The sequence below is a fragment of the Ovis canadensis genome, chromosome 20 (genome assembly GCF_042477335.2).
Source record: "Ovis canadensis isolate MfBH-ARS-UI-01 breed Bighorn chromosome 20, ARS-UI_OviCan_v2, whole genome shotgun sequence".
Lineage (NCBI taxonomy): Eukaryota > Metazoa > Chordata > Mammalia > Artiodactyla > Bovidae > Ovis > Ovis canadensis.
The window spans coordinates 36,050,327-36,063,247 of record NC_091264.1 but is presented as its reverse complement, the minus strand read 5'-3'; the positions used below and the strand labels follow the sequence as shown (position 1 = coordinate 36,063,247).

General features: G+C 39.5%; 1 protein-coding gene across 3 annotated transcripts in view; it reads left to right on the top strand.

Annotated features, from left to right (window-relative positions):
• The window catches only part of PTCHD4 (patched domain containing 4), a 203,263-nt gene that overhangs the window by 51,747 nt on the left and 138,595 nt on the right, over window positions 1–12,921 (top strand). For all 3 annotated transcript variants that reach the window (XM_069563141.1, XM_069563142.1, XM_069563140.1), the window contains one exon: window positions 4,947–5,427. In XM_069563141.1, coding sequence (XP_069419242.1) covers window positions 4,947–5,427 — 481 coding nt within the window. The remainder of the gene's footprint in view (window positions 1–4,946; window positions 5,428–12,921) is intronic.

The following is a 12,921-nucleotide window of genomic DNA, read 5'->3' as shown; positions in this document are numbered from 1 at the left end:
GGCCTGAGGGCTTGGCCAGCAGCAAGCCATGCAGTGCCTGGCAGACCTAGCAAGCGGTTCTTATTTTATCCCTAGTGCAAGTGAAAGCCAGTAGAAGGCTTTAGGTGCATAAATGATGTGAGCTTATTTAGAACTGTCCAAGCAGGCTCTGGCATCCATGTGAAGTAAACATTGAGAGAGAGCAGAAGTGGACCCAAGGATATGGGTTAGAGACCTGAATAAAGAATCTGCCTGCAATTCAGGAGACCCAGGTTCTATTCTTGGGTCAGAAAGATCCCCTGAATGGCAACCCACCCCAGTATTCTTGCCTGGAAATTTCCATGGACAGAGGAGCCTGGCAAGCTACTGTCCATGGGATCGCAAAGAGTCAGACACGACTGAGCGACTAATGCTCATTGCTTTCACTTTCACTTAATGATATTAGTTCAATTCATGATAGAGCTGAAAAAATTCTTCAGTATTATGTAAACATTTTTACTCATATCATTCTTTTTATAGATGAGAAAACTGAAACTTAGAAGGGGAAATGAACCAGCCAAGGGTTTCTTATCCAGTTATTAAGAGATGCACACGACAGCCCAGGTCACATGATTAAATGTTCCCTCCATGAATCCAACCTGACTCCTTACAAACCCAGGGAATTTCTACCCAGAGAATGATTATTATATTCATTCTTTGATTCTCTTACATAGAAGCACTCATGTGTTGGGAAATGAATTGAATCTTCTACCATAAAAGAGTAGAATTCTCTCTTACAAATAATGTGCAGAAGTCTATTTCTGGACTGTATTGAGTAGATTTGATTGGGCCAATGGTTTGTACAAGATGTTCATTCAATAGAGCTTTTGATTCAAGGATGTGCAAAGACTGTTTATTTTATCCTAGTGTGTGAAGTAGAGCAGGTTAAGAGAGAGAAAGGCATTCAATTTGTTACATTCATTTACATATAATGAGATGAAAGCATATCTTGTATGAAGTCATTTTTGTAAAAAATGAATATTAGACAATTTTAAAAGAAGCAGTTAACAGCTAGCCAAACCCAGTATAGACCATCTATTTAAAAATCTGTATTTTGCCTTCTTCAAAATTTTGACTTTTGTCCAGACACATTATCAGCACCCTCTTTGATCCAGAATAATCTCCAAATGAGGCCTGAGGGAGACATAAATCTTTGTTCTGCTGCTAACAATCCCTCAGAAATCTTTTTGATGACAGAAATGAGTAAAGACAGAACTGCACTTTCTTAAGTGAATAAATAAAGCCTTTAAAATACTTTTTTTTCAAATAATTTGAAGCACAAGTCAACATCGCAGATGGGATTTCAAAGAAGTGGAAACAAGGGTGGAGCTAAAACATATACCAAGCTTAAAGTGAAAATAAACAAGCCTAAAAGAGGAGCAAATTGACCTGTACCGAAAGAACAAAAGCCATCCTTGAAAACCTCTCAGTACCAGGGCAGGATTTCCCACTTCCTCCCTCAATGCCACCTCACCTTTCCACCTGCAGCTCACTGGGGGACTCCAGAGAGTTTACTAAAGGCAGAGCGTTGGGAACCTACAGCCAGAATTTCAGTTTGGCTTTTAACACGAAAAAAGATGGGGAAATTACAGAGATGCCATAGAGAGTGGGAAATAATGCCAAATGAAGGGGAAATATTCTCACAACTCTATTTAGAAATATATTGTTCATTTAGAGTTAGGTTTAGTTAAATAGAAAAATTGTTTTTTATTAATTTTTATCAGAGTATAGTTGCTTTACAATGTTGTGTTAGTTCAGTTCAGTCGCTGAGTCATGTCTGACTCTTTGCGACCCCATGAATCACAGCACGCCAGGCCTCCCTGTCCATCACCAACTCCTGGAGTTCACTCAAACTCAGGTCCACTGAGTCACTGATGCCATCCAGCCATCTCATCCTCTGTCATCCCCTTCTCCTGCCCCCGATCCCTCCCAGCCACCTCTTGCAAAGAGTTAGTTTCTACTGTACAGCACAATGAATCAGCCATACATATACATATATCCACTTCATTTTGAACTTCCTTCCCATTCAGGTGACTACTGTTCATTAAGTAAAGTTCCCTGTGCTGTACAGTATTCTTTCGTTAGCTATCTATTTTATCAATAGATATCAATAGTGTATATATGTCAATCCAAATCTCTCAATTCCTTCTATACCCATCCCCCTTGGTATCCATATATTATATTGAAGTAAGTCAGACTAAGAAAAACAAATATTGTATATTAGTGTATATATGTGGAATCTAGAAAAATGGTATAGGTGATCTTATTTGCAAAGCAGAAATAGAGACTGTTAGCAGAAAAATAGACTGTTTTTATTTAACATGCTGGGAGGAAATGGGTATATGGAGTGACTATTAAATTTTTCTTGCAATTCTTGATGGTCTTTACTAATAAAATTTGTTATTGTTGTTCTGTCTCAGTTGTGTCCAACTCTTTGCAGCCCCATGGACTGCAGCACACCAGGCTTCCCCATCCTTCACTGCCTCCTGGAGTTTGCTCAAATTCATGTCCATTGAGTCCATGATGTCATCCAACCATCTCATCTTCTGTTGCTCTCTTCTCCTCCTGCCCTCAGTCTTTCCCACCATCAGGGTCTTTTCCAATGAATTGGCTCTTCGTATCACATGGCCAAAATATTGGAACTTCAGCTTCAGCATCAGTCCTTCTAATGAATACTCAGGGTTGGTTTCCTTTAGGATTGACTGATTTGATCTCTTTGCAGTCCAAAGGACTCTCAAGAGTCTTCTCCAGGACCACAGTTCAGAAACATCAATTCTCTGGCATTCAGCCTTCTTTATGGTCCAACGCTCACATCCTTATATGACTACAAGAAAAACCACAGCTTTGACTGTTGGCAAAGTGATGTCTCTGCTTTTTAATATGCTGTCTAGGTTTGTCATGGCTTTTCTTCCAAGGAGCAAGTGCCTTTTAATTTCATGGCTACAGCCACCATCCACAGTCATTTTGGAACCCACTTAAATAAAGTCTGTCACTGTTTCCATTGTTTCTCTATCTATTTCCCTTGAGGTGATGGGACCAAATGCCATGATCTTAGTTTTTTGAATGTTGAGTTTTAAGCTAATTTTTTCACTCTCCTCTTTCACCTTCATCAAGAGTCTCTTTAGTTCCTCTTCACTTTCTGCTATTAGGGTAGTATCATCTGCATATCTGAGGTTATTGATATTTCTCTCAGCAATCTTGATTCCATCCAACCCAGCATTTTGCATGATGTACTCTGCATATAAGATAAATAAGCAGGGTGACAATACACAGCCTTGATGTGCTCTTTCCCAATTTTGAACCAGTCCATTGTTCCATGTCGGGTTCTAACTGTTGCTTCTTGACCTGCATAATAATATTTGTACTCTCTGTAAATTTCTCAAGTTTTTTGTGTTCCCACACATTCTCAAGTTCTAGGGCTGCTTTGGTACAAAAACAAATACTTCAGATATAAGTATCTGATCTAATGAGTCCACAATAACGTCCCTTGAGTACACAGCGCCTCACAGCCCTGTGAAGATAGTAGTGGTGACCACAGAGTTGGATTTGGGGCCCTTATCTGCTACCTTTCTGTTTCCCGTTCTGACTCTCCACCCTTATATCTTCACAAGATAAACGTCTTGCCTGATGTAGCAAGTGCACAATCTATTCATGACATAAATTCACCTTTGTACCTGTGTCTCCTCCAGGACCTGATACACATTTTCAGAATCAGAATCCATCCTGCAACCTGCCACTGGGTTCGATAATCCATCTAAAAACCACAGCCATTACAGTACATGACAGTTGTGGCAAAATTAATTAAAATTTGATGATGGCTGTCTGGGATTTCTTTCTGAATGTATAGCACACTGGTTGAGAATTAACTGCTATGAATCTGGTTAAGCAACTCGGTGTCCACCTTTTGAATTCTCTATTCTTTTGGTGGGCTTCCCTTGTGTCTCAGCTAGTAAAGAATCTGCCTGTAATGTGGGAGACCTGGGTTTAATCCTTGGGTTGGGAAGATCCCCTGGAGAAAGGAAAGGCTACTCACTCCAGTATTCTGGCCTAGAGAATTCCATGGGCTGTATAGGTCGGACACAACTGAGCGACTTTCACTTCACTCTTTTGATTTTGTCCACTCTACTTCATGTAAAATCCTGAAATTGAAATGACTTTTGACAACCCCACCTGAAGTCTTATCCATCTCATTTGGAGGGTCTGTCCACTGTGTTTTCTGGTCAACCTACAACCAGTGGATTGGGTTGTAATGAGAGAACAAGTGCTCACATTATATTTAGTAAACATTTCAATGCTATTAAATTATTTGTTTAAAAGCAATATTTTCTTCTACTTGTTCTACAATACACAGGTGAACTCCCAAAGTATAAACAAGGAGGGATGTTTGTAATGCTTGGGTGTGTTAGTGTATGTGTGTGTGTGTGTTAATGGAGGTGTGTGTATTGATGTAGGTGTGTGTGTTAGCATTAGAAAGTTTAGTATATATTTTTAAAATACATTATTATTATAATTTTTTAAAGATTGTTAACTTCATGCCATGCTTCACTTTTTAATTATTCACAAAAGTGAATAATTAAACTTGATCATGCATAAAGGAGTTATGATTGATTATTCCAAAAGGAAACGGTAAGAATGAGGTTATGGGTGAGATCAACATAATCTGTATGTACATTTTCCTATGCATGCGGTGAGTCTTGTATAACTTCATGATACTCTGCATTCTTTCTAATCCCAGTCATCTTGCATGGTATCTCATGGAGCTCCAAAAGGTTGAATATAAACTCATCACATGCTACTCCACCCACATCAGTTCCTCAACTGCTAGAGCCTACCTCTGCCTTTTGTGCCCCTTCACTTAGAGTAAGAATCTGTTCTCTGGAATTTGCATCCCCCTGGTAACTTCAGTCTCCCCTTTTTCTGTTTTCAAGGATGGGAGAAACAGTTTTATTGGACACCAGCTGGGCGGGGTAGTGGAAGTGCCAAACAGCAAGGACCAGCGGGTCAAGTCAGCCAGAGCCATTCAAATCACCTACTACCTCCAGACCTATGGCTCTGCCACTCAAGACCTCATAGGGGAGAAGTGGGAGAATGAGTTCTGTAAACTTATGCAGAAGCTCCAGGAGGAGCACCAGGACCTCCAGCTCTACTCGTTAGCATCCTTTAGCCTCTGGAGAGACTTTCATAAGACCAGCATCCTGGCCAGGAGCAAGGTCCTAGTGAGCCTCATGCTGATCCTGACCACAGCCACCCTCTCCAGCTCCATGAAGGACTGTTTGCGTGGCAAGCCCTTCCTGGGCCTCCTGGGGGTGCTCACCGTGTGCATCTCCGTCATTACTGCAGCTGGGATCTTCTTCATCACAGATGGAAAGTACAATTCCACCCTGCTGGGAATCCCGTTCTTCGCCATGGGTAACTATCCATCCTTGTGGTAATCGGCTTCTTACAGTGTGGGGCAAGGTAGAACATTTCTTGAATTCTCAGGTGGAAATCTATTTTAATTTTGCATCGGTGTGTCTGTGTGATGATGTGAAATTTTACTCAGGGTGGTGTCTGTCTGTTTTCCCTTAGTCCTTTTTCAGTCAACTGTAGGCTGACCAAGCCATCTTCCCATTTACACTAGGGACTTTAATGCTGTTCTTTCTTTTTTTTTTAAGTACACACTACTGGAATTCTCTGCTCAACTTCTTCAAAGATCATAGGATGAAGATCATGGGGTACAAATTTAAAGAGATCTAAATTCTGCTTCACACAAAACTTTATGGTTCATACTTGTCTTGAATCCTCAGATTAATGGTGGTCAAGAGTGGATATCATGGGATGAAAATTCTGAGAGCCACTGATAAATTCTAATTTCAAAGAACTTCTTCATGAAGTTTTGTCTATTAATTCATTTCAAATATTTTGCAAAAATATACTCCATTTCCCCACCTCTGCTTAAAATTTCCTGCAACCACTTAAAGATGTGTGTGTTGTGCTAAGTCACTTCAGTTGTGTCTGACCCTTTATGAAGCCATGGACTGTAGCCTGCCAGGAGTCTGGGATTGCCCATGGGATTCTCCAGGCCAGAATATTGGAGTGTGTTGACATGCCCTCCTCTAGGGGATCTTCCCAATCCAGGGATCAAACCCATGTCTCTTAAGTCTCCTGCTTTGGCAGGCAGATTATTTACAACTAGCACCATTTGGGAAGCCCACTTAAAGATGAGTCTTCTAATTATTTGATATCTTGGTGAAAACAGTTCATGAATATCCTCAGTCAAGGTTATTCCTTCTTATGTGTTTTCCCCAGACAAACATAAACAGTGTAGAAAGTGGAATGTGCATGTGTGTGTGTGTGTGTGTGTGTGTGTGTGTGTTTCTTGCAAAGAGAATATCAAGTCTGGGAAGAAAAGTGAGTGACATTTCATCAACAAGATTGATGGAGCTTATCAGAATAGAGATGATAATGGTGATATTGTGGTACTGCTGAAGAGTTCTGTCCCTTGTGATACAATTCCCTACATAAAGTGAAGGATAAGCTATGAAAATGGTCTCTAGATGGTGAACTGATATTCACAGGAGAGTTTTCAGCTATAAGATAATTGCTTTGCACTCCCTGACTTAATATCAGCCATAAATTATAGTTCCATTATTAAGTAACAAAGATATAGGCATGTGGTTAAAGTCTTCAAGGTGATCTGGACTCTTTTCATATTGACTGAAACAAACATTTTTGAAAACAGCCCTGCAAAATGGATTTATCTAGAAACACATCTTCACTGCAGCACTGTTAGCTCATCCCCTTCTCAGTTTCCTCTTGTATAAGAAGAGGATAAACAAAAAGTCAGTACCAATTTGACCACCGTGGTACAATAGAATTCCTACTTAAAACTAAATAATAATAACAACAATCGTTATAATAATAATAAAGCTTTGATTATCAGTTTAAAAATGAGGGTAGTGATTGAATAAAGTAATGAGGATAAAAAATAAGTCAAAGAATTGTTTTCTGAACATAATAGAATATCCTAAAGGTATTAGTACAGAGTAGCAGAGTAGAGACTCAGTAAGATTTATTGTGTTACTTTTTAACCAGGGGTGTTAAGTGCAGTGTGTTCAATGATGACTAGGAAACAGTCCCTGGCTTCAAGAAATTGAGTTTTTCTTGCATTCTGTGTATCATCTTTAAATGCATGTTCATCTTGTTAACAAAAAGAGTTTTTCTGTTTCCTGAAGGAATATATGAATTTTTTTTCCACCAGTGACAAGCATAGGTCTAGATTTGAACCATTTATACTTGTTATGTTTGGGAGCCTGTTTTAACTAAATACAAGATTCTTATAAATCATGCAGCATGATTCACAAATGAAACATGGATCATTCAAGATGGACAAATTAGACACCTTAGAGCTGAGAAGGCTTTTTCTAAAACTGGTAGCAATATAATTAGGTAGTGGAAATACTTATTAGGAACATTCTATAAAGTATGCAATTACATAGCTTTTATAAATAAGGAGAAAAATTGTCTTTAGTGGTGCTGAGTTGTATCCTACGCTCAGATAAATCAGAGTGATGTTTTCATTCCTTAAAGAAAGAATAAGAACACTGAAAGCCACAGTGAGGAAAATGTTCAAAACCTAAAACCCACACCTTTCACATTTTCTTCTCTCTCAGTCATCTTTATAACCACAAATCAGCCCTGGACTGGATTTGTGAGGCCTCCAGAAGCCTGGTGAATGGTTACTCTTCAGTATTTCTGCAATTCAAGTTCTTAAAATATTCTTAAAGGAAATTTTCTGCTCTCTTCTGAAAACATGGCACCAACAGACCTGTAAACATATACTTATTATTGAAGATTTTACTCCATCAAGGGAGTGTTGGTTTTGTTGTGCTTTGTTTTGCTTGTAAAATGATCTTAATATTAATAGTAAAGATACCAAGATGGAGATCTAGTGAAATGAAAAGGACATGCCACAGAGCTCAGACATCTGGCTTTCCATATCAGCTTTTCCACTAACTTTGTATGTTTTGTTGAGCAAATTATGTATAGTCCCTTTGTCCCAGTTCTTCATCTATGAGATGAAGTATTTGGACTCTTCAGTCAAAATGTTGAAGATCCTATAATACTATTCGTTTCATTTCTCAATTGAAGTTAGAATTTTGTCATTCTTTTGTAAAAACCTTGAAGGTATGTATTATCCTCAGACTTCTTATTTCCATTCTACTTTGTTGACTTGCATGTGTGTGTGTATGTATGTGTGTGTGTGGAAGAGAGAGAGAGAGATGGAAGGGGAACTTTAGAACAGAAAAATCACAGCCTTGCATGCAGAGCCTCAGATCCACAAAGCACATCTCGGTGACAGTGGTGAGATGTATGTGATGTCAAGCATCCATAAGCTGAGTCTGGCGGATATATACCTCCTGGTGGTACACACAGCATTGTTTAAAAGTAGTCCTTTGATGAATTAGTTTACATGGTGTCAAAACTGCACAGTCCAATGTCAGTTGAAAATAAGGGAAAGAGGCCCAACTCTTTTTATAAGCCTCTATTTCTGTGTTCCTTCATGGATTTCTTTAAGGTAGTGAATATTCGCTCCTTTATGCTCCAGGATTCAAGCCATTCATCCTCATTAGAACTTATCCCTAAAGCTGAGTATGTCACTGAGGTGTTCTACTCTTCAACCATTTTATTTTTGACTGCCTGTATTCCTTTTATGTTTCATCTTCGTGTTCTTTTTTCTGACTATCCATCCACTCAATGCCCCCAGTGTCATTTCAGAAGTGTGTGTACAATATTTCTGTATCCTGTATTTTTTTAAGCCTGTACCAATGTTCATATTTTGCCCTGATGTCTGTATTAGTAGGGCTTCCCCGGTGGTGCTAGTGATAAAGAACCTGCCTCCCAATGCAGGAGACATAAGAGATGCGGGTTCTATCCCTGGGTGGGGAAGATTCCCTGGAGGAAGGCATGGCAACCCACTCCAGTATTCTTGCCTGGAGAATCCCATGGGCAGTGGAGCCTGAGGGGCGACAGTCCATTGGACTGAAAAAAGTCAGACTCAACTGAAGCGGCTTATATGTGCCCTGTAAATAAAGGTATGTTTGTCAAGTTGTACATTCAAGATTTAGGCTTAGAAAGAAGTTAAAAATAAGCATGTGTATTCTTTCTAGAAAAGATTTCAGAGAGAGAAATCTAGACTTAATTTCTTTAAAAATGCCTAAAATGACCCCTTTTAGCTCCAGCCTAATGTCCTTTCTCTGCACAAGCATAAACCAATGAGAATGCCACTAATTTAATTTATAACTCATTGTCAGCTTTTTTTTCACCTCATTTGCTTTATGTGGATGGGTTTCCTCTTTCAGGAAGGAGAAATATGGGCTAATATCACACACAGACGCCAAGCTGGCTCCTGCTGTATCTCTTGCTGATCTCCTGTGGATCACTGCCAGGGACATTAAGAGCCTTGGTTCACTATTATTTTTGCTGTCCATCCTGAGTTTGTTTTATATGCCAGGAGTCTTAACTTTAGTCAGTTTGATTCTACTGGACATGTGCAGATGACTTGTGATTTTTTTTTCAGGTGAACCCAGGGTTTTCAGATAGAAGACTTTCTCATTCATTATTCAAAACTGAGCTCCATATTCATTTAGCTATTAATTTATTCAAATATTTGTTGAGCACCTATCATGTCCTAGAGTAAAAGGTATTGAACAGATCTGATCAAGTTGTCACCCAAATGGATCCCACATTCTAGGCCTACTAAGGCAAGATGTGGGGCAGTAAACAAATAATTGTAAACTGTTATATTATTGATAAGTAACATAAAGTACTTATGTTACTTTATGTCATAAAACAGGATAAGAGATAAAGAGCATAAGTGGGCAGAGAAAAGCCTTTTTAAACAAGTGAAATTGAAACAGAAAGCTAAATAAAAGGAAGTAGGAGCCATATACTGAGAAAAGAATGTCTCTAACAAAGAAAACTATCCATGCAAAGGCTTTGAAATAGACCTTCCTTGGTGAAATTAAGGAAAAGCATGAAAGGGCGTGTGGCTGGAGCAGAGTGGGTACCTGCCTGAGTCTCATACAAGTTAGCACAGAGCCATGTCATATAGGGCACTGAGAACTTAATACTTAAGATGCTAAGCTATCTGAAGCATTTTGAGATGAGAGTGTGATCTGACTTACATTGTATGGAAATGAGTCTCAATGGAACAAGAACGGTTATGGGTTATACCTCATACCTAGGAAAGAGGTTATTGTGAAGTCTTCATGGCTATGAAGACTTCAATGGTGGCTTGAAATAGCACGGGAGCAGTGACAGTGGTAAGAAGGGATTAGACTCAGGATAGAAACTGGTAAATAGAATCGACAGGATTTGCTGAAGGACTGGACATGGTATGTAAGAGAAAGAGGAGTCACAGATGACCCCAAGCTTTGCGGACTGAATAGCTAAGTGAAAGCAGTTGTCATTTACTGCCATAGGGGGATCGTGGGAGAAATACATTGTGGGGGAAAATACAAGAGTTTAGCTTTCTATCTGCTAAGTTGGATGGCTATTAAGTATCCAGGTAGGAAAATGTGGAGCTGCCTATATAAGACAATATATAGATCAGGTTCAGAAGTAACATCTATTCAGCTGGAGCTGAAAATATAAATTTTGGATTCATCATGAAATAGCTAATAACAAAAGCCATTGAATCTGATAAGATCAGTTGGAAGGATAAATATTGATGAAAAATAAAAGAAGTCTAAGAATCAAGCCCGGGAGTCTTCCAATGCTTGCAGACTGGGCAAATGAAGATGATTCAGAAAAGAGCACTAAAAAGGATTAGTCTATCAAGTGAGATACAAAGAGAATCAAGAGAGAATAGACTTCTAGCGGGCAAGTCAAGAAGATGTTTCATGAAGGAGCAAGAGATCAACTGTTCCAATAGCTGTTATGAAATTGTGTCTAGTGAGAACCGGTCATTTGATTTAGGAACTTGAAGGTCATTGGTGACTTCGACAAGAGTTGCTTTAGAGGAGAGCTCAGGGTAATTTAAAGAGATTCAGCAGAGCTGGGAAGAAAGAAAGTGAAGACAGTGAGTAAAGCTAATTCTTCCAAGGGATTTTTCCCTAAAGGGAAGTAATGATTATGTGCTGTTGACCTGTAGTAGAAACAGCTTTATAGTAAAGCAGAGAGAAGAAGAGATTGCAGAAGCAATATCATTGAGCAGAAGAGATAGGATGAGATTCAGAGTACAACTAGAGCTCATCTACAGTTAAGAAAAGGGAAGGTAAAATATATGGACAGATCCAGACAGATTGGTACATGCAGGGGTGGAAATCCTCTTCTGTGGCTTCAACTTTGTCAGTAAAAGAGGAAGCAAGTCATCAGCTGAGAATAAATTTGGGGAAGGAGGCGTTAATGTGAAGAAAGTAAAGGCATTTTGAAGTGTCACTTCAGAAAACTGGAGAATGAATTAAAGAGGAAAATTTAGGGGAACAAACTAAGAAGCACAAGGGCCCCCTTGAAATTACTGTTCATGAATTTTAAAAAAGAAATCAGTCAGAGAGGTTGCTGAGTCAGTACCCTCCTCCAACCATATATCGCTGCTTTTGGGAGGAGTTGAGTAGGCATTGAGTTGAATTCAATTGGATAGAAACTCCCGGGTGGCGGGGGGGGGGGGGGAAACAGGGGGTTTATAGTGTATGCAAAGGAATGACTATAATGACAGATCATGAAAATTGTAATAGTTAGGTCAGCTAGACCATGTTGCAATAACAAAAGATGTGTTGAATCCACTTAGCTTAACAGAACAAAGATCAATTTCTTGCTCATATCACAGTTTGGTGGGGATCTGGAAGCTCTCTTTGGGCACTCTATTCCAACAGAAATTCAGGGAAGTCAACATCTTCTCAGAGTTTGTGCTCCAGCACAAGAGAGAATACACAAGAGAGAATAATTAGAGAAATCGCACCTACTTAGAACTACCATGTCATTGAAGTGTTTTAATTACTTCTTATCACATTCTGTTGGTTCAGAACTAGTCATATGGCCATAAGCTGACTGCGAGGGAGAAGAGAAAATGTAGGAGAGTAAATGGATTATTTTATGAGCATCAAATGTCTCTTCTACATAAACCAAGCCAAACAATAAAGGTAATGAGGATTTACTCTGCCTCAGCATCACGGCAAAACACTGGTAGCATCAAAGTAGTATGACTCTTTGCAGGGTCAGATAACCACCTTAGGTTGGAGTCTGTTCTGGTTATCTATTGCTATATAGTAAACACCACAAAGGGACTTCCCAGGTGACACTAGAGATAAAGAACCTGCCTGCCAATGAAGGAGACGTAAGAGACACAGGTTTGATCCCTGAGTCGGAAAGATTCCCTGGAAGAGGGCATGGCTACCCACTCCAGTATTCTTGCCTGGAGAATCCCCATGGACAAAGGAGCCTGGCCGGCTACAGCCCATGGGGTCACAAAGAGTCCAGACACGACTGAAGCAACTTAGCATGAACCCATGTAAAAACCATAAAACTGGGCAGTAGAAAACAACCACCATTGTATTATGCTCATGGAGTCCGTGGGTCAGTAATTTGCAAATGGTTCAATGAGATGAGTTCCTCCCACCTCTAAAATGTCTAGAGCCTTAGCTGAAAGTAATTTGAATATCTGAGATCTGGAATAGCTGAGGCTAGAACAACAGTTTTCAATATGACTTCTTTGCTCACAGGGCTAGTCTGGGAATTTTGAAGGAGAATCTCAGTTGGGATTGTTGAACATAGCATCCAAATGTGACCTCTCCAGCAGGGTGTTCCCAGGGTAGTCAGACTTCTTATATGGTAGTTCAGGGCTCCAAGTAAAAGTATTTCATGAGACTGAGATAAAAGTCCTAGGGCTGGCCTAGATGTAGGAGTCATATAGCATCATATCAG